A 22,384-nucleotide genomic window follows, 5' to 3' on the forward strand; every position below is an offset into this window, starting at 1 on the left:
TCTTTGTTTTAACTCATCGATCACCACCTGCTGCTTTTGGGCATCTTGATACCACCAATCAGTATTTATGCCGCTCTTTAAGTGATGACTCATCAACCGTCTCATGGTGGCCATCACTGCTTTGCCCTTTTTATCTTCTATTATCTCTCCGGTAGATGTGATTTGATAGAAGAGATCCCCTAATGAGTAAGGGGGACTGACGGTAGTAGAGTCTGAAGGAGTGGAAGCTGCGCGAGCGCTTACGGAGCGAGGAATAGCAGTGGGACTAGGAGAGGGAAAGGGACCTGTCTGATACTGTGTCTCTGGAGCGTGAGTGTGCTGACTCGTCTACATCTCCCGAGTCAGCACAACATGAGCCGCCCATCCTACTCTTCCTTCCCTTGCGAGAGGCATGCACAAGTGATGATCCCGCGGTCGAAGGGGCGCGAGGGGATGGCTGGGCAGTACATCCACCCGTCGGTGTAGGGGAAGGAATTGCTGAGGTCCTCTGAGAGAGCAGAGAGAAGAATCTCACTGCCTCCTCATCGCTCATCTGTGCTACAAACTCGTCGGGACTCCCGACAAAGCCATGCGCGGCTAGCAAAGGAGTTTCCCAAGGGGTAGTCGCAGTGCTACGTGGAAGAGGAGTCGGACCAGGGGTAGTCGTAGTGCTAGGTCCGAGAGGAGTTAGTCCTCGGGGTAGTCACCTGAGAGGAATCAAAGTCCTCTAGAGCATATAGATCGTGAGCTCTCCTCCTACGAGGCTATCCGTACTCGTCGGATGAGCGATGTGATCCCATGTCTAACATAGACACAAACACGAAAACAAAAAACAAACATAAGCATAGGCATAGGCATAGGCATAGGCAAGAAGAAAGAAGAGGGAAAGGAAAGAAGAGGGAAAGGAAAGAGGGAAAGAAGATGGAAAGGAAAGAAAAGGGAAAGGAAAGAGAAGAGGAAGAAAAGGGAAATAGAGGATAAGCTCATGCTTATGCTTATGCGGAAATAGAGAATGAGAGAAGGGGGAAATAGAGAAGGGGAAAGAGATGAGGGGTAATGAGAGAAGCATAAGCATAAGCTTATGTGGACATAGAGAATGAGAGAAGCATAAGCTCATGCTTATGCTTCTCTCATTCTCTATTTCCGCATAAGCTCATGCATAAGCATAAGCTTATGCGGAAATAGAGAATGAGCTTATGCGGAAATAGAGAATGAGCTTATGCGGAAATAGAGAATGAGAGAAGCTTCTCTCATTCTCTATTTCCGCGTAAGCTCATGCATAAGAGAAAGCTTGTGCAGAAATAGAGAAATAAAGAAGGGGGAAAGCTTATGCAAATGAGAGAATGGGGAAAGAGATGAGGAGGAATGAGAGAAGCATAAGCATAAGCTTATGCAGAAATAGAGAATGAGCTTATGCGGAAATAGAGAAGGAGAGAAGCATAAGCTTATTCTCTATTATGCTTCTCTCCTTCTCTATTTCCGCATAAGCATAAGCATGAGCTTATGTGAAAATAGAGAAGGAGAGAAGGGGGAAATGAGAGAAGGGGGAAATAAAGTGGGAAATAGAGAATGAGAGAAGCATAAGCGTAAACATGAGAGAGCATGCGGAAACTTAAGCATAAGCTCATGCTCATGCGGAAATAGAGAAGGAGCTTATGCGGAAATAGAGAATGAGTTTCCGCATAAGCTTCTCTCATTCTCTATTTCCGCATAAGCTCATGCATAAGCATGAGCTCATGCTTATGCTTCTCTCATTCTCTATTTCCGCATAAGCTCATGCATAAGCATAAGCTTATGCGGAAATAGAGAATGAGCTTATGCGGAAATAGAGAATGAGAGAAGCTTCTCTCATTCTCTATTTCCACATAAGCTCATGCATAAGAGAAAGCTTGTGCGGAAATAGAGAAATGAACAAGGGGGAAAGCTTATGCGAATGAGAGAAGGGGGAAAGAGATGAGGGGGAAATGAGAGAAGAGGGAAATAGAGTGGGAAATAGAGAATGAGCTTATGCAAAAATAGAGAATGAGATCCGCATAAGCTTCTCTCTCATTCTCTATTTCCGCATAAGCTCATGCATAAGCATAATCTTATGCGAAAACTTAAGCATAAGCTCATGCTCATATGCTTATGCTTAAGCATAAGAGAAGCATAAGCTCATGCTTATGCTCATGCAGAAATAGAGAAGGAGCTTATGCGGAAATAGCTCGGGGGGGTCACTATGTATAAACCCTCTATATCACGTGCGTTCAAGGCCTATATTTAAAGTCCCTTATCTGTAAAAAATTTCATTAATAAAATGTACCCCTTTTCTATACAAATCTGTAAATTTTTTCCAAAACTATTTTAAATAGTCCCTTATGTATATTTATTTCTATAAATTTTAGAAATTAAAAAAATCCTTCTGTTGAACTCACGTGATAGGGTTACATATGATGAGTGACCCCTCCAAGGGAAATAGAGAATGAGTTTCCACATAAGCTTCTCTCATTCTCTATTTCTACATAAGCTCATGCATGAGCTTATGCGGAAACTTAAGCATAAGCTCATGCTCATGCATGAGCATAAGCATAAGCATAAGCATAAGCTCATGCTTATGCTCATGCGGAAATAGAGAAGGAGCTTATGCGGAAATAGAGAATGAGTTTCCGCATAAGCTTCTCTCATTCTCTATTTCTGCATAAGCTCATGCATACACATGAGCTTATGCGGAAACTTAAGCATAAGCTCATGCTCATGCATGAGCATAAGCATGAGCTTATGCTTATGCTTATGCTAAGCATAAGCTCATGCTTATGCTCATGTAGAAATAAAGAAGGAGCTTATGCGGAAATAGAGAATGAGTTTACACATAAGCTTCTCTCGTTCTCTATTCCCGCATAAGCTCATGAGCTTATGCGGAATAGAGATGAGCTTATGCAGAAATAGAGAATGAGAGAAGCATAAGCATGATCTTATGCTTCTCTCATTCTCTATTTCTGCATAAGCTCATGCATAAATAAATAGAGAATGAGCTTATGCGGAAATAGAGAATGAGAGAAGCATAAGCTTCTCTCATTTTCTATTTCCGCATAAGCTCATGCTTATGCATAAGCTTAACCTTCCTTTTTTTAGTGGAACACTTTTGAGTAATTTAAATGACATGTCTTCTGTGAGAGCACCTCTAAGACCATTGATAGTGAGTGCTCATAAGATTCTACTAAAAAATTTAGAAGCATTATGCACATCTCATCTTAAGTGATATAGGTACTAATGGATGAAAAGTGATTAGCAAGTGTCCCTAGCCCTTGATCTTGGTGATATGAGCTACAATTAAATCTCCATTTGCCTTCTTCATGGTGATAAATCGCCATTGATGGTACATCCTTTTGAGCTTGTCTCATACAAAGATATCCCATGCTCATTTTTGTGGCATTGACTTAACGAACTTGAATGCTTTAAAGGATGTATAAATACTTTTTCTTGCCCTACATTCCTTGGGAAGACTAATTCACAATGATCCCCCTCCCCTATGAAAAATGGAAAAATATAGAAAATATTGTATTTTTCTTCTAATGGTATGATTTCACACCACCATAAAGTTAACAAGTCTATTTGAACTAATTATAGAGTGTTCACATAAAATTTGCAAACTATATACAATAAACCTCCAAAATTTTCATTCACACAAAAGTTAACCGAGTAAGTTTTGGAGAAAATTGTTTTCTCTGAACACTCAAGAGGTGGTTCAAGAGGTAGACATAATATAGTGGATTGGCATTTATTATAAAATGTTAACGTATGCACATGCCTTTCGAAGTAGAAGCAGGACATACGACACTATTTGGATGGTATGCATCTCCAAAACATGCCTTTGAAGTAAAAGCAGGATATGCAACGTTTGCATGCCTTTGAAGTAAAAGCAGGAAATATAATGGCTCAATGCTGACCAAGAAGCCAGCAAACAACCGGATTACGATTACGTTGAAAATCTGCAAAGGAACAATTTAACGTTTTGAAGCTGGGATCGGGATCAAAGCCAACAACGCTTCGAGTTGTGCCCCCGCAGCCAACCAGCGTGAGCAGATGGGGGAATGGTGCCAACACACCTACAATCAATGCCGCCGGCCTCGCTACGGTTCCCGTTCGGCTCTGCATTCACAGCCCTACTTTCATTACAGGTGCTAGAACTGCTCCTAAATCAGGACACAGACGTTTTAATTCAAGTTATGTACCTCGACGGTCTTGCTCGTCTCGTTGAATTCTCTATATTGAATAAATTTGCCTAGGGGATGGAAACTTACGTCGATTCCAGAAACATATAAGAAAGTAGACATCAATTTGCCTAGGGGATGGAAACTTACGTCGAAAAGCCGGGCAAGAGCCTCGAAAGTCTGAGGGGCGGGTTTTATGAGCTCATAAGCAAGCTCCGGTGCGGAGTTCTTGATCAGCCACTTGACAATCTCTGTGATTGCGTCTTCGGGCAGGGCGGGAACATGAGTTGGTGGTAGCCCGTTCTCCAGCTGTGTGATGGCAGCCTCGTCCAAAACGTGCCCACAAATCGTGAAGGCGTTCTCAGTTGTAGCTGCCCAGCAGCTGTATTGGCCAGTTTGCGTTGAAAGCTGGTACCTGGACATTTGTTGAACTGTCATACCGTGCCATGCCATGATGATACGGGCAGCGAAACCGGGTGTCTCTAGGCTCAAAAGGTTCTCGAGACTAAATTGGTCACGTAATCGAGTGTCCAAACTCGTTTGAAATGGCGCTACGCAACGTCTGAAAATTCACAGCAACAAACCGATGAGTAAGAGAATACTGTCAACGAAAAGAGGTTTTCTGTAGAAAAAATAGCGCAGCAGCAAACAGCAGCAATGATAGATGGAGCAGGTGTGCTTGGAAGATTGAAAGCAGGCAGAGAGAGAGAGAGAGAGAGAGAGACACACACACACACACTCACTTCTGAAGCTTGGGCAATTTCTGTGTGTTACTTTGACGTTGCTTTAAGGTGCACCCTTGGCTTCAATTTTCCCCAAAAAAAACACGCTTTGGGTCCTTGCCTCCACGTGATGGCCTAGACTTTTTCTTCACGTGGCCTAGACATTTTCTTCCCTTGGTTATTTGAACATTGAATGGACGAGCCTTCTCGTAACCGATGCCAAAAAAAAAAAACACTTCTTCTTAATCTTACACATAGTGGGTTAATTTGTTGGTTTTTGAAACTGTAGGCGAAATCTATTGATTTTTTGCCATTCTAGAATTAAAAAACACACTAAACGTGGGTTTTTTAAGTTACCCATAAATAATGGTACGGTTTGAACTTGTTGTTGGCTTTTTCCTCTAATTAATGGCCAAGAGTTTTTCTTAGCTTGGTTCCGATGAGCCGCTCACAATCTACCTTATAATAATGGTAAGCTTTCAACTACATTTATTGTTGAGGTTCATGCATCCATCACTTGAAATTATATAACTTTTCCAACAAGTTATTTTTGTAGATACTTTATTTTCTTATCACTTCGACAATAGATCTTGCAAATTTTCAATCTATAAGTTGAGGATCTCTTTAAGCCCTTATAAGATGCACATTAATGACTACTCTTTACTACTACCATGTTCTCCCATAATCTCATGAATCCATTTGATCTTCCCCTTCCTTGCCTTTAAGAGGGCCAACATGTAAATCCCTTTAATATTGCTACCTAACTTCAGCCCAATCTGACTACATAAAGGGTGGTCACTTTGTGCAACATCTAAGACAGCAATCGGTTCATTGATAGAACAAACTTTTAGTTTAGGGGACTTACAGTCAAGAGAGGGTTTTTAAAATATTTTTCTATAATTATGGTATGTATATGTATGGAGGGTACTTTGAGATCAAAATTGCAACATTTACATATGAAAGAGGATAAAATAATTATACAAAAAACATCAATGTCTAAATATAGGGATTTATTCCAAATTCGTGCTAGATACAATGTCCATCTCATGGCTCAGTAAGAAGCAGCCCACTATAGCACTTTCCTCAACGGAGGCAAAGTACCAATCTATGTGTATGGCATCATGTGAGTCTTTATGCCTCAACTAGATTCTTGAAGACATGAAGACCTTCCAAATCTCTTCCAAAGTGATGAAGCAACAGAGATCTATTTTGACAATCAAAGCTACATAGCGGTTGTAAAGAACCTTGTGTTCCATGTGAGTCTATATGGCTCAATTAGATTGAGATTAGATTTTGGAAGATACAAAGGTCTCTCAAAGTGATGAAGCAGTGGAGATCTATTGTGATGATCAAAGCTATATATTGATTGCAAAGAACCTATGTTCCATGGAAAAATGAAGCACATCGAGGTAGGCTTACCACTTTATTAAGGAGCTAATCAAGGATGGGTTGACAGAGTTGATTTGTTACCTAACATGAGCCTAACATAGGAGAACATCATTGATATTTTAACCAAGGCTTTGTCTCATGAACAAGTGGAACATCTCGTTTGACAGTTTGGGATAGGCCCACATTGAATCAGTGAGAGGGAGTGTTCGATACCACTACCTCACATATGAACCTTGATATGAGTAGGACAAATAGGCAAATAATAGAACAAGCTAGATTTGGAATTCTCATTGAAGCCAGATTTTGGATGGTAGCTTAGACAAGATTCTATGTGTATCCTAGATAAGATTCTAGACAAGATTTTTCAAGTATCTGAGATAAGATTCTAGATAGGATTCTTGAACATGTTCTGAAGTGTAGGATTCTTGAGCCACTACAAGGCCACCTTCAACCATTACAAGGCCATCTGGAGCAACCACATGGATCCCATTGAACCCCTCATTGGCAACGTGTAGCATCCACATCATCTTTCCATTGTTGCAACTAGAGAGCTAATTTATATGTTGATTGGTACAAAAGGATTGAAGCTCTTGGAGACCCATGTGCATTCAAGAAATTAGCTTTAGTGTGAACCTCTTGTGTTTTAGAACTCAAGTATTATTATATGTGCATCATCATTTGCCTATTTTGTTGCAGTATAGGTCATAGTAGGATTTGAGAGAGGATATTGAGATCTAAGCCCTCAAAAATATTTTTTACTTTGTAGATTTGGGATTAGGTTATTTTTTCTAAGAAAATGATGATTCTTGTAAGGCATGTTCAATATGATAGTGTAATAAGGGACATTATTGTTCCACCTATTCTAGAGAAGTTTCTCAACTCATGCTAGGAAGAACTTCACACTTTCCACCAAGGAAGTATGGTGACTCTTGGTACAATATTGACAAACATTGGATAAATTATAACAGCCAGACCAAAGGTTCACATGGGATTTCCATATCTATTGATTGAGGGACATAGCTTGGGAATCAACTTATTGCAAGCATGTAGCCATAGGGGAAGAGTTATTTATTAAATAAGACTTCACTGTAGGTTCATGCCTATTTTATACAAGCTTGTTACATTTGTTTGCTATACTATTTCAAGTACAACTTGTATTCTCTGATGTTTTATGCATGACCTTGCCTTTTAGTTCAAGGTGAATTAAATTCTCAATCAATGAACAATTTATTCTCAAAGTGAGTTAAGGATGAATGTGCATAATGTACCTTTAATAAGATGAGCATTAGACTTAAGGGAAATTCTATTCATGTTAGAGAAGGAAGTATAGCTGCAATCTTGAAAACAATTTATCAAATACATTCTAGGTGCATAAACAAAAAAACATGAACATTTAAAGAATGTGATGTACTTAAAACAATGTAGTATGATCAATGCAATATGTGATAACCATAAAGGGATATTATTATAAAACCAAACTTTTTTCAAAGTCATGTAACGTTTTCATGTGCTACCCAACTTTCAAGGTGTAAAGACATATTTGAAGCTCTTTTAGTGCACAACACAATCATGCTACTTTGACTAACTTTTACTCATGCCATATTGTTAAATTCATCTCATACTCAAATTTTTCATAGGTACTCTTACTAAAGGGAGTTGTGTCCTAGGGCACACATTCCCACCAACTTGAAGGACTAACATGATGGTGAACTAATACAGGGAATCAATCATGTGGCATTTAAACCATCCCCTTGATTTGGCCCACACGTGCAAACTATCACTCCAGTGAATATGGGCTGCCAGCTCCTCATTATTACACCTAGATATTGCACTAACTAGGACTTTTGCTTCCATATTCCTCGATTGAGTCCTCAGTTCCTATACTTGTATAAATGGCTTCAGGCGAAATTCGTTCACTGGTGTTGGGAACATATTGCCATGTAGATCCACCATCCATAAAGTCCCCTGTTTCAGGTTCTCCACAGTTCAGTATGGGCCATGATACCTCAATTTAAGCTTGCTTGGGAATCTTCCCAATCGAGAATTATACAACAAGACCAAATCTCCCACTCTAAACAATTTGAACTTGATGTTCCAGTTTACCCATGCCTTATGGTATTCTTGAATGACTTGAATTGTATATTGAATCTGAATCTGGTCTTCCTACCGGCGAAGTAATTGTTCTTTTTGGAATTGCACAGATTCCTTTGGGGTCATTTTTCCATGGAAATCCACAAATTTGATGCAATAAACTCCATTGGGACAACCGCCTCTAGACAATTTACCAACTGAAATGCAGTCATGCTTGTAGTTACTTTAAATGCCATTCTGTTGCCCAAAGTGTTGAATCAAGATTTGTATCCTAGTTCTTTCGATTTTTTGATACAGTCATTTTCAAGATCCACTTCATGGTCTTGTTGTTGTTGCTAATCTCTTCCTCTCCATTTCCTTGCAGGTGATACATCTTGGCCATTTTATGTACTACCATGTGCATCCCCATCAGTTGCTCACTGTGGTGTTTAGAAAATGAGTTCTTTGATTTGATACTAATTCACTGGGGTATCCAAACCTTGCGATGATATTTTTGTATATAAAATTTACTATGTTAGATGTTGTATTATCCTTGAGCACCTGCACCTCCACCCATTCAATTGAGTAGTCTATAGCCATCACTACGTATTTGTTTCCAATATATTGGGATGCTATTTTAAATGGCCCCATAAAATCCAAGCCCCACTTCTAAGAAGGTTCCAATGGAAGAACTGGGATCAACGATATCCTAGCTACATTTATTGGATGACCATCCCTCTTACAATACCAACACTGCTTTGTGAATTCATGTGCATCTTTGATGATTGTTGGCCACCACAAATCTTCTTGGAAGTTTTCATCCTCCTTCAGAATTTGGTCAAATAGTCAAGATGGAAACATTGGAACTTATATTGTATTTCAAAAAGCGTTCTCAAGAACTAGAGTTTGTAGCTAAGGTGTTGCCACCATGACTAATCAGCAAAGCTATAAGTCACTTCTCATATAGCTTTGCTGATTAGAGGTAAAGGCCTTCTCATGGCCTCTACTTACCCCATCTTGATTGATAATTGGCTTGTTTGACCTTGGCCAATCGTTCTTTGACCTCTTTGTTTGTTGCTCTTAATCAGCCTTTGGCCTGTTCATTTGTGCTTTGCGGTGTTGTAAACTTGTTCTTGAGGTACATCATCTTTCCTTTTATATACCATTCTGAGTCCTAGTGGAACTGGTGGCCGTCATGTTCACCCATTTCCTTGCATGTTGCACTATACTTTCATTATTTACAAAGTCTACATCAAACTTTATGCTTCTTTTAGGCACATAAACGTAATCACATAACTATGGATCATAAATTCAAAAGAAGTTTAAGATTATTATGAAATTTTGAGCTGCGATTCTCAAATGTATTCATAAAGCATGGGAAAGAGGAAGCTATCTTTTGGGCCATCTAGAACATTGTGTTCTAAAGTGCAAAGGTTGAAAGACCTCTAGGAGCAAGTGGTGGAGTCAGAACTGAAGTGGGCCAAGCACAAACGTTGAAAGACCTTCAAGAGCAAGTGGTAGGGTCGGACTTGAAGTGGGGCCAAGTGAGTAAGTCAGTATGTTGTCATTGAGTCATCTCCATTTGTGGATTTCAAATTTTCTTTGGATGATGATGTCATTGAAAATCTCTTGAAAATCTAGTCAAGTTAACGAAAATGGAGCTAGAAGGGTACCACAATTGCCATTGGTGGAGGTGGCATATTAATACATAGACCAATGAGTAGTTTGCTTGATTACAAGAATCAGGGGGATATGTAGCACTAGGAGTATAGGTGATAAGTAGGTGGTGTCATACGTATGTAAATTACCATGGTATCCATAGGCACCTACGAGGTAGAAACAAAATGCACCCCACAATAGATAATTACAGAATTTTGAATGCCTCATACTACAAGTTTGTATTATATGATTAAGAATTGTAGAAATGCAGTTCACCAAAAATAGTTTTTATGGTTTCTAGAGTGCATCATGTTTCTTACGAAATATACGACTATATGTAGGATTCAAATCCTTCACTTATTCTTCTAGTCAAAAGCGGATGCAAGTACAATTGGGTGGGGATAGAACATGCAAGAATAATGGGGGAAGTTTTGGGCAAAGAAAATGTCACACAATCAAAGCTCAGGTAAATAATGGTGGGACTTTTTGAAAATGCAGATACAATTACACAACCGGACTGAACTTTGAATGAAGGGGATACAACAACTAGTCCAAAAAAATTTCTGCTCATCGAAGAAGAAAGAGACATTGGATACATAGACAAGGAAATTTAGGAGTCCTACAAGAGGCCTAGAATTCTTCACGATGTGTTACCATCACCACAACCCCGGAGTACAAATCCTACATGGTGATTAATAAAGCTGAGACTCAAACAAGGGATTGCTCAATATGAAACCATGGAGGTCAAGGGATTGGAAATCCCTGATTCAATTGACAAAGAAAATATAAATCCAAAGGGGGAGAAAGGAGTTGGAGTAATGGGATAGCAGGAAGCAATTAAATGCGAAGAGTTTATCTTAATATCATCACCAGGAAGGGAAGAAGGATAGTATTACCAAATCCCTACTTTGAATCTTCCTAAGGGGAGTAGTTAGAGTATGCCTTTAGCATTAGGGGCACTTAAAGAAATTTTTGAGCATCAGGCTAACTTGGCAGTGAGTCAAATTGAGTCTTCTATTAATGTTCCAATCACATTCTATCAATAGAAGATGTTAAGATCTCAGCAAGAACATGTGTTTCTTGGAGAATTAGAAATAGAAAGATATATGCATAAGAGCTACAAGGAAGGTCAAGTGAAATTTACAAAGCATATGCATATTGAGATGACAATATTGAAGACTCAAATCAAACATCTTACAGATGAAAAGGCCGGGTTAATTCAAGATAAAGATCATTTTCTACAACAGCAAAAAGAGGCCCAAGAAAAGGAAAGAGCTAATATGTTGATGCTGGTGGAGTTACAACAACAAAATGCACAAATTAAGGAGAAAAGTGAGGGGTTACAGAGTTCAGTGGTTGCCAAAACTAGCATGGTGGAAGATATACAAAAATGGCCAGTGGATGTCAAAAGCACCTTGACTGAGGAGTTAAATATTTTGATGAAGGGCAATTCAAATTTGTATGTAGAGAATACCATACTATAGGAAAGGGTGGATTCTTTAATAGAAGTAGAGGCCCATATTAAAGTTATGAATGATGAGGACACTCTTGAGGTGGAAGGCTTGTTTATGAGAAGCAAAAGTGTAGAGGAGTTGCAAAGAAGACTATATGACTACATGACTAAACTGTGGATGAACATCAAACAAAATTTGTGTATGACACTTGAACAACCATTTGCTGAGCATATCAGAACTGCAGAATCAATACATGTGAATATACTATAGGAGCAGTTGAACGTACTGCAGAGAGAGTTGTATGAAGAGAAAAAATCAAAATAGATAATTTTAGCAGCCTCTATGTCTGAATAGAGGGAGTCTCGATTCATAGATGAAGTAGATAGAACATCTAAGGAACAAGGAGTGGTTAGTGCACGTCACTAAAGTGGGATCAAACTTGGCCATTGAAGAAACTAAGCTAAGCATGAATAAAAAATTCAATGTTGAATAGGATGAGATAAATATGCAATCATTTGCAGCACAAACACTTTCAGAGTTGGTGGACAAGATTTGTGACATATCAGAACAAAGAAAGTAGGCCGAATAGTGGGTTGTAGGGAAGGCTAGAAAGAGATCCATATTATGGGTCAACTCCTATGAGTAAAGACTTGAAAAATCAGCAACTTGAGCTATAGGACTCTGTTGAGCACCCAAAGTTTCACCCAATTGATCTTTTAAAGATTAGTATATCTTTTCTTCTTCCAAACCGTTACCAATTGTGTTTTTTAACACAGCACCATGTTTATCACACTAAAATCAACTGTTTCTTTCAACACAAAGATAGATACATAGTTATGTTTATATTATGTATATAGTTTCAATTTTTGCTATTAACAAATAGAATAAAACTAGGTTCGGAATGTTTTCTTGTAGACTGTGTAAGCAGCTATGTATATGAGTAGTCTAAATTTGGTATTGCACCTAGCTCTTTACTATATTTCCAGCATAGTCTTGGATTGATGTGATTTTTACATCATGAAGGGAGATTATTTGGGAAGCACTAAGATATTCTTATGAAAACATTTCGGTGGGTTCAGGTCCAAGAATTTGCTCCAAATTCCTATCCACTGTGGGTGTGCTAGTGATAGGCGGATATTATCCAAATAGTATTTTAGATATATTTTAATATAGCTTAATACTTACACATATGAGGGGTCACTACTTGTCGGGTGTACCACTTCAATCCCTACTTGGGAATGTAAGAGAGCTGAAATTATGTATTGTTTTCGGGAGGATGATTGTGGAGAGAGTTTTTGAAAATGTTGTTGTAAGTATTTTGCATCCTGAAATGTCTACCACTTCTTTTGTATCTATTGATCTCTTCTAAGCAGTGAAGCTTCATATTGTGATTTTCTTATTTTAGTAATGTTTTCTTTTCATTGTCCGCAACGATGTTCTTCACTTCGCATATAAATTGTACGTTGCATTTTGAGTTTATATTATTTTAGAATACTTTTGCACGTTCTGGAACCCCAAAATAGATGGATTTAAGTGCTTTGTACATATATTTTGGTACATGAGGAATGGACCAATTCCATTGTCTCCTTCCAAAGAGTAAATAGAGAAAGAAACTATTTGTGTTCTTCACAACCATGTAGGGAGAATGGCCCTAGTGCCATTCCCCAAGACAAGAAGGAAGTGTCTCGGCAGTTTTGCCATATTCTCTTGTTAGGTTTTTAGAGGTAGTGTATAAATTCATGATATGCATGTATTAGACAATTCAAGAAAATGCACAGCAAAAATTGAAGACGTATAAATGACTTTAATACTTCATAAACACCATGAACATGCAGAAGAGATAGTTGAAAAATTCATAGCTATGGCTCATTCCTCCTGGGCTTGTCATTGTTTAAAAGAACTAATGACTCTACTAAGGGACCCTATCATAGGTGCAAGAATACATTGTTATAGACTCAAGAGAAGATCCTCTAGGGCTTGTACAAAAGGAAGTCCAGTTGATCAACTCATCCCGACTATATCTAACATCAAATGACTGCCTTTGCCACTACCAGAACCTTCACGAGAAGCCTCCACTATTGCAATGCGTCGAGTGTGTAGGAACAAGTGCCACATGGATGTCCATCAATTGGAGGATAGTGCATGGCCCAATCACATAGCATGGCCTACTTCATCCTACCAATCAAAGCAACCTTAGGAACGTAGGTCGCCCCATAAAGACATGCTTTAGACTATCATCCAATAATCCCCCCTGTGACTGAAATGGGGAGATATCAATCAAAACACAAAATTGCCACTATGTTGATGTAGGGAGCACTGAGCTACCAGAGCACAAACAGATGCTTCAAGAGAAATATACTCGCAGGACCCACATTCTCATGACCAACACTATACTTGTTTCAGAAGGCCCAGACACTATTCAGCACAACTACTAGATTGGCACTTTCTTCTGATGTCGATTCCTTTGTAGCACAAGCTTTCAAGTCCTGATTTTTTTGTCTCTTCTAGCAATGCTCCTCAACATGCCCTGGTTTACCACAATAACCACAAGGTTTCTTCTTCTTTTGACTATTTTTTTCTTTTATTGTGTAAGTTGGCTTGCCAACTGGTTGCAACGACTCTTCATGCCTTTCTTCACTAATAAATAACCCCCCACAATCAAGAAATCTTAAAATCCTTTTAGTCTTGCCATATTTTGATGGTAGTGCCTTCAAGAGTATTGCCTTTTAGTCATTCGCCTCCATGCTTGAGAGCCTCCTAGGTCATGCAGCTACCTAAGGAGTGACTGCATCCTATTGAGAAAGGTGCCTAGATTTTCACTGTCACTCCTTTTCTAGTCAAGGAGCTCTGAAGAGCTCCTACTTTGAAATTTCCTTCGATTGTTTCATATGTAGCCCGAACAACATTTCTAGTATTCTCCAATTCTCAGTTGTGAATTTTTTGGCATCCACATGATGAATAATATTGTCCAAGTTCTCTTCTAATAAACTCCATCACCTTATCATTCTTCTGTGTCCATGTTACTAGCTCTCTTTCACTCTCTAGCTTCTTGTTTGATCCATCCACAAGACTCCAGAGGCCTTTTTGCATTAGTTAGAGATGAGTTAACAATTGACACAATGAAGTTTTTTAACCAATAAATGTTATAAGGGTGCTCTTTGACTTTTCTTTCTTCATGGATTCCATTTCTATCCTTCAAGTATTGCTCTAAAGCAACCCTCATCTAAAAGATCACTTGATAGCTTCCTTCATCGACCAACTTGGCTTTGAGGTCTTTTGCAGGCTTGAGGGAAGAAATGTTCTTCTTGCTCTGAAGAATTTAAACTGAGTGGCCTCTTCGACATGCAGGAACATCACAGAGAAACTACCTCCTACAATATCCTATTAGCTTGAAGCTCTGATACCAATGTTAGGTCTTTAGAGATGGTGTATAAATTTACGATATGCATGCAGTAGATGATTCAAGCAAATTCATAGCGAAAGTTCAAGCCATATAAACAAATTTAGTACTTCATGCACACCACGAACATGCAGAAGAGATAGTTGAAAAATCATTCATTATTCATGATACTAAAGGGAATGAACTATGGCTCCTCCATACTGGGCTCGTCACTCTTTACAACCATTAACGACTCTACTAAGGGACCTAGGTCTATCACAACTATGAGAAGATGCTATTATAGACTCTAGAGAAGAGCCTCTAGTGTTTGGACAAAAGGAAGGAGTTGATCAACTCATTACAACTATATATAATGTCAAATGATCGCCTTTGCCACCACCGTAACCTTCACAAGCAGACTCCGCTATTGCCAAGCATCGAGTGTGTAAGAACAAATGCCACATGGCTACCCATACATTGGAGGATAGTGCATGGCCCAATCATAGAGCATAGCCTACATCATCCTACCTATCAAAATGGTGCAACAACAACCTTAGGAACATAGGTCGCCCCCTGAAGACATGCTTTAGAAATATCTCTATGAGGTGATAGTGAATGTAGCACTATTGGCATTCTCCATGCATTATAGGAAGAATGGCACTAGTGCCATTCTCCTCTTGGGGAATGAAACTAATGCCATTCGCTCTATGAGGTGATAGAGAATGGTAGTACTTTATGGTCCTTTGTTGATTTTATTTGCTTTGGTGCTCATACTATGTTGAAGAGGTTCTTTAAAATGGCGCTATTTCTATTATCATCAACTTCACAAGGGTCCATGATGCATGGAAGAAAATGGAAACAACAAGTGTACAGGAAAACATACCACCACAAATGCGGCAATCAATGATGGGATGGAGACCACAACTGTAGATAAAACATAACACCAAAATTTGGGACAACTGTAATAAACATCATTTATCCTATTAATTTGGAAGAGAACATGACACCCAAAATTTCACAGGATGCATATAAGAACACTACATGGAAAACAAGGATAAATAATCTTATTGTTGTTGCAAACATGAATAAAAACATAGCACTGGCAATTTAGAGGAGTCAAAGATAGAAATTTTGAGGCAAATTTGGATCTACATCCACATCCAACATCTTTGGATAGGCTAAGGAACACCTATTTCATTAATTTTGGACTTTTTGTGTTGTTTTTGGACGAAGCCCAAAAATCCTTCCCAAATAAAAACTTTACTTTGTGCAAATATCCTTCCCAAATCAAAATTTTACTTTCTAAAAATATTCTTCCCAAATCAAAAGTTCACTTTCTGGCACTATCATATTCACATAAAAATATTGTTTTTTCAATCTATACTTTTGCACCAACATGCAAGAATTTGAAATAATCCTATATTAGAAATTCTAGCTATATCTAAGTTATTTGTTAATTTAATTATTTTTAATATTTTTTCTTGACGTGATAAATTTATAAATCCATGAAAGCAGACTTAAATATTTCATGAAAATAACATTGTCACTCGCAATATGCACAAAATTTTTAAAACTTTTAATAAATAGAAAAAAGACATGATGCCATAAGACCCAAGATTTGTATTGAACGAAAGAGGTATAATAGCAATTATAGCTATTATTATATGATTACATTGAGAGATGTTGCTCTTAGCTAGAGTCTTTATATCCAAAATGATCTCGATTGAGCATATTTTTACAATTTAAATTGTTGCTCTTAAAGAGCCTCAATTCGTGCCATCTGCATAATTTGACTCCCCATTGTCTTATTGCTCAATGTCATGACAGTCCCTTGCCAGGTGCCATCTGCATAATTTGACTCCCACTTGTCTTGCCAAGTCTTGCCCCTTGGGTGCATTGACTCCCCATTGTCTTATTGCTCAATGTGATAGTCCCTTGCCAGGTGCCATCTGCATTGACTCCCTATTGTCTTGCCAAGCCTTGACCCTTGGGCCAGTGCATATTTTGACTCTCATTTGACATAGGAGGTGATGACTCTGATTATAATTGGCTTAAATTGGCTTCTTGCCTAGTAGCCAAATAAAATCCTTCAATGGACTTCAATACAAAGCTTTAATCATGGACATTCTTCATTTGCACTGTCTCCTTCTACTTCCTCCATGGCGAGCATCCTTAAAAATTCGTGTATATGCAAAATACTTTGTCGTGGTATTTTTATTTTTCCTTCTACCTCATATCCCATGCACTTCTTTGATTTCTTTGCCCTTGAATGGCAAGACACTATGATTGTCTCTGTTGAAACTTGAGAGACCGCTTCATCATTTGGGACCCACTCCTTCATTATATAAGTAGTATACAATGTGTTGTTATCCATATTCTCCTTCCTGCCCTTTGGCTCATACCATACTATTGTAAGAACATTTCAATACCACCTAGGATAAGGTGTAGGAAAAGTATTGTGCCCATCGGATATGCTTTGCATGGTCGATCGAGCATTAAATACCATTTTTGCCTTAGTGTCATGCACATCCCTAAAAAAGCACACTGCTAGGTATGTTATACGATCAAGTACTTATGCGATGGGAATGCCACTTTGCATGTAAGTTAATTCCACCTAGTTGAAGGTGTGTGCAAGGTATTGCACCCATCGGATATGCTTTGCATTGTCGATCAAGCATAAAACACCGTTTTTGCCTTAGTGTCATGCACAACCATATAAAAACACGGCCATAGGTGTGTTATTCAAACAAGTACTTATTGGATGGGGGCTCCACTTTGCACACAAGTCCGTTTCAATAATGTTGAGGTGCGTGCAAAGTATTGTCACTATTGGATATGATTTGCATGGTCGATCACGCATTACACCGTTTTTTTCCTAGTGGTATGCACATCCGCAAAAAAACACGCCCTTAGGTGTGTTATCTGACCAAGTACTTATCGGATGGGTGTGCCTCTTTGAGAACATTTCAATACCACCTAGGTTGCAGTGTAGGAAAAGTATTGTGCCCATCGGATATCCTTTGCATGGCCGATCGATCATTAAATACTATTTTTGCTCTAGTGTCATGCACATCCGTAAAAAAACATGCTGCTAGGTATGTTATCCGATCAAGCACTTATGGGATGGGTGTGCCACTTTGCATGTAAGACAATTCCCCTTAGTTGAAGGTGTGTGCAAAGTATTGTGCCCATCGGATATGCTTTGCATTGTCGATCAAGCATAAAACATCGTTTTTGCCTTTGTGTCATGCACAACCATATAAAAACACGGCCGTAGGTGTGTTATTCAAATAATTACTTATCGGATGAGGGCTCCACTTTGCATACAAGTCTGTTTCAGCTAGTTGAGGTGCGTGCAAAGTATTGTCACCATCGGATATGCTTTGCATGGTCGATCACACATGATACACCATTTTTTCCCTAGTGATATGGACATTCACAAAAAAACACGCCACTAGGTGTGTTATCTGACCAAGTACTTATCGGATGGGTGTGCCTCATTGAGAACATTTCAATACCACCTAGGTCGAGGTGTACAAAAAGTGTTGTGCCCATCGGATATCCTTTGCATGGTCGATCGAGCATTAAATAATACTATTTTTGCTCTAGTGTCATGCACATCCGTAAAAAAACACGCTGCTAGGTATGTTATCTGATCAAGCACTTATGGGATGGGTCTCCCACTTTGCATGTAAGTCAATTCCACCTAGTTGAAGGTGTGTGCAAAGTATTGTGCCCATCGGATATGCTTTGCATTGTCGATCAAGCATAAAACACCGTTTTTGGCTTAGTGTCATGCACAACCATGAAAAAACACGGTCCTAGGTGTGTTATTCAAACAAGTACTTATCGGATGGGGGCTCCACTTTGCACGCAAGTCTGTTTCAACTATGCTAAGGTGCGTGCAAAGTATTGTCACCATCGGATATGCTTTGTATGGTCGATCACGCATTATACACCATTTTTTCCCGAGTGATAAGCACATCCGCAAAAAAACACACCCTTAGGTGTGTTATCTGACCAAGTACTTATCGGACGGGGGTGCCTCTTTGGAAACATTCCAATACCACCCAGGTTGAGGCATACGAAAAGTGTTGTGCCCATCGGATATCCTTTGCATGATCGATTGAGCAATAAATACTATTTTTGCTCTAGTGTCATGCACATCCGTAAAAAAACACGCTGCTAGGTATGTTATCCGATCAAGCACTTATGGGATGGGAGTGCCACTTTGCAGGTCAGTCAATTCCACCTATTTGAAGGTGTGTGCAAAGTATTGTGCCCATCGGATATGCTTTGCATTGTTGATCAAGCATAACACATCGTTTTTGCCTTAGTGTCATGCACGACCATGAAAAAACACGGTCCTAAGTGTGTTAATCAAACAAGTACTTATCGGATGGGGGCTCTAGTTTGCACACAAGTCTGTTTCAACTATGTTGAGGTGTGCGCAAAGTATTGTCACCATCGGATATGATTTGCATGGTTGATCACGCATTATACATTGTTTTTTCCTTAGTGATATGCACATCCACAAAAAAACATGCCCTTAGGTGTGTTATCTGACCAAGTACTTATCGGATGGGTGTGCCTCTTTGAGAACATTTCAATACCACCTAGGTTGCAGTGTAGGGAAAGTGTTGTTCCCATCGGATATCCTTTGCATGCTCGATCGAGCATTAAATACTATTTTTACTCTAGTGTCATGCACATCCGTAAAAAAAACACGCTGCTAGGTATGTTATCCGATCAAGCACTTATGGGATGGGTGTGCCATTTTGCATGTAAGTCAATTCCACATAGTTGAAGGTGTGTGCAAAGTACTATGCCCATCGGATATGCTTTGCATTGTCGATCAAGCATAAAACACCGTTTTTGGCTTAGTGTCATGCACAACCATGAAAAAACACAGTCGTAAGTCTGTTAATCAAACAAGTACTTATCGGATGGGGGCTCCACTTTGCACGCAAGTCCGTTTCAACTACGTTGAGATGTGTGCGAAGTATTGTCACCATCGGATATGCTCTGCATGGTCGATTACGCATTATACAATGTTTTTCACTTAGTGATATGCACATCCGCAAGAAAACACGCCCTTACATATGTTATCTGACCAAGTACTTATTAGATGGGTGTGACTCTTTAAGAACATTTCAATACCACCTAGGTTAAGGTGTAGGAAAAGTATTGTGCCCATCGGATATGCTTTGCATGGTCGATCGAGCATTAAATACCATTTTTGCCTTAGTGTCATGCACATCCGTAAAAAAGCATGCTACTAGCTGTGTTATCCGATCAAGTACTTATGCGATGGGAAGGCCACTTTGCATGTAAGTCAATTCCACCTAGTTGAAGGTGTGTGCAAGGTATTGTGCCCATTGGATATGCTTTTAACTGTTGATCAAGCATAAAACACCGTTTTTGCATTAGTGTCATGCACAACCATATAAAAACACGGCCGTAGGTGTGTTATTCAAACAAGTACTTATTGGATGGGTGCTCCACTTTGCAGGCAAGTCTGTTTCAATATTTTTGAGGTGTGTGCAAAGTATTGTCACTATCAGATATGATTTGCAAGGTCGATCACGCATTAGACACCGTTTTTTCCCTAGTGGTATGCACATCCGCAAAAAAACACGCCCTTAGGTGTGTTATCTGACCAAGTACTTATCGGATGGGTGTGCCTCTTTGAGAACATTTCTATACTACCTATGTTGGGTGTAGGAAAAGTATTGTGTCCATTGGATATCCTTTGCATGGTCGATCGAGCATTAAATACTATTTTTCTCTAGTGTCATGCACATCCAGAAAAAAAACACGCTGCTAGGTATGTTATCCGATCAAGCACTTATGGGATGGGTGTGCCACTTTGCATGTGAGTCAATTCCACCTAGTCTAAGGTGTGTGCAAAGTATTGTGCCCATCAGATATGCTTTGCATTGTCGATCAAGCATAAAACGCCATTTTTTCCTTTGTGTCATGCACAACCATATAAAAACACGGCTGTAGGTGTGTTATTTAAATAAGTACTTATCAGATGGGGGCTCCACTTTGCATGCAAGTCTGTTTCAACTACGTTAAGGTGCGTGCAAAGTATTGTCACCATCGGATATGCTTTGCATGGTCGATCACGCATTACACACCATTCTTTCCCTACTGATATGGACATCCGCAAACAAACACGCCATTAGGTGTGTTATCTGACCAAGTTGTTATCGGATGGGTGTACCTCATTTAGAAAATTACAATACCACCTAGGTTGAGGTGTACAAAAAGTGTTGTGCCCATCGGATATCCTTTGCATGGTCGATCGAGCATTAAATACTATTTTTGCTCTAGTGTCATGCACATCCGTAAAAAAACATGCTGCTAGGTATGTTATATGATCAAGCACTTATGGGATGGGTGTGCCACATTGCATGTAAGTCAATTCCACCTAGTTGAAGGTGTGTGCAAAGTATTGTGCCCATCGGATATGCTTTGCATTGTCGATCAAGCATAAAACACCACTTTTGCCTTAATGTCATGCACAACCATGAAAAAACACCGTCCTAGGTGTGTTATTCAAACAAGTACTTATTGGATGGGGGCTTCACTTTGCACGCAAGTCCATTTCAACTATGCTAAGGTGCGCGCAAGGTATTGTCACCATCAGATATGCTTTGCATGGTCGATCACGCATTATACATCATTTTTTCCCGAGTGATATGCACATCCGCAAAAAAACATGCCCTTAGGTGTGCTATCTAACCAAGTACTTATCGGATGGGTGTGCCTCTTTGAGAACATTCCAATACCACCTAGGTTGAGGCGTACAAAAACTGTTGTGCCCATCGGATATCCTTTGCATGATCGATCGAGCAATAAATACTATTTTTACTCTAGTGTCATGCACATCCATAAAAAAGCACGCTGCTAGGTATGTTATCCGATCAAGCACTTATAAGATGGGAGTGTCACATTGCAGGTAAGTTAATTCCACCTAGTTGAAGGTGTGGAAAAAGTATTATGCCCATCGGATATGCTTTGCATTGTCGATCAAGCATAAAACATCGTTTTTGTCTTGGTGTCATGCACAACCATGAAAAAACACGGTCCTAAGTGTGTTAATCAAACAAGTACTTATCGGATGGGGGCTCCAGTTTGTACGCAAGTCTGTTTCAACTACATTGAGGTGTGCGCAAATTATTGTCACCATCGGATATGATTTGCATGGTCGATCACGCATTATACATCGTTTTTTTCCTAGTGATATGCACATCCGCAAAAAAACATGCCCTTAGGTGTGTTATCTGACTAAGTACTTATCGGATGGGTGTGCCTCTTTGAGAACATTTCAATACCACCTAGGTTGCGGTGTAAGAAAAGTGTTGTGCCCATTGGATATCCTTTGCATGGTCGATCGAGCATTAAATACTATTTTTGCTCTAGTGTCATGCACATCTATAAAAAAAACATGCTGCTAGGTATGTTATCCGATCAAGCACTTATGGGATGGGAGTGCCACTTTGCAGGTAAGTCAATTCCACCTAGCTGAAGGTG

The 22,384-nt window shown here is 39.3% G+C and overlaps 1 protein-coding gene across 1 annotated transcript; it reads right to left on the reverse strand.

Annotated features, from left to right (window-relative positions):
- Positions 1–3,728: 3,728 nt before the first annotated feature.
- Positions 3,729–4,640, reverse strand: LOC147901692 (uncharacterized). The gene is made up of 2 exons (XM_087375359.1): positions 4,320–4,640; positions 3,729–4,107 (listed from the first exon to the last, which is right to left on the reverse strand). The coding sequence occupies exons 1-2, from the start codon at positions 4,620–4,622 to the stop codon at positions 3,895–3,897; spliced, it is 516 nt and encodes a 171-aa protein (XP_087231485.1). The 5' UTR covers positions 4,623–4,640; the 3' UTR covers positions 3,729–3,894.
- Between the last annotated feature and the right edge of the window lie 17,744 nt (positions 4,641–22,384).

The sequence above is a fragment of the Dipteris shenzhenensis genome, chromosome 5, assembly GCF_047967505.1.
Source record: "Dipteris shenzhenensis isolate YYH24624 ecotype China chromosome 5, Dip_SZ_1.0, whole genome shotgun sequence".
NCBI classification, from domain to species: domain Eukaryota; kingdom Viridiplantae; phylum Streptophyta; class Polypodiopsida; order Gleicheniales; family Dipteridaceae; genus Dipteris; species Dipteris shenzhenensis.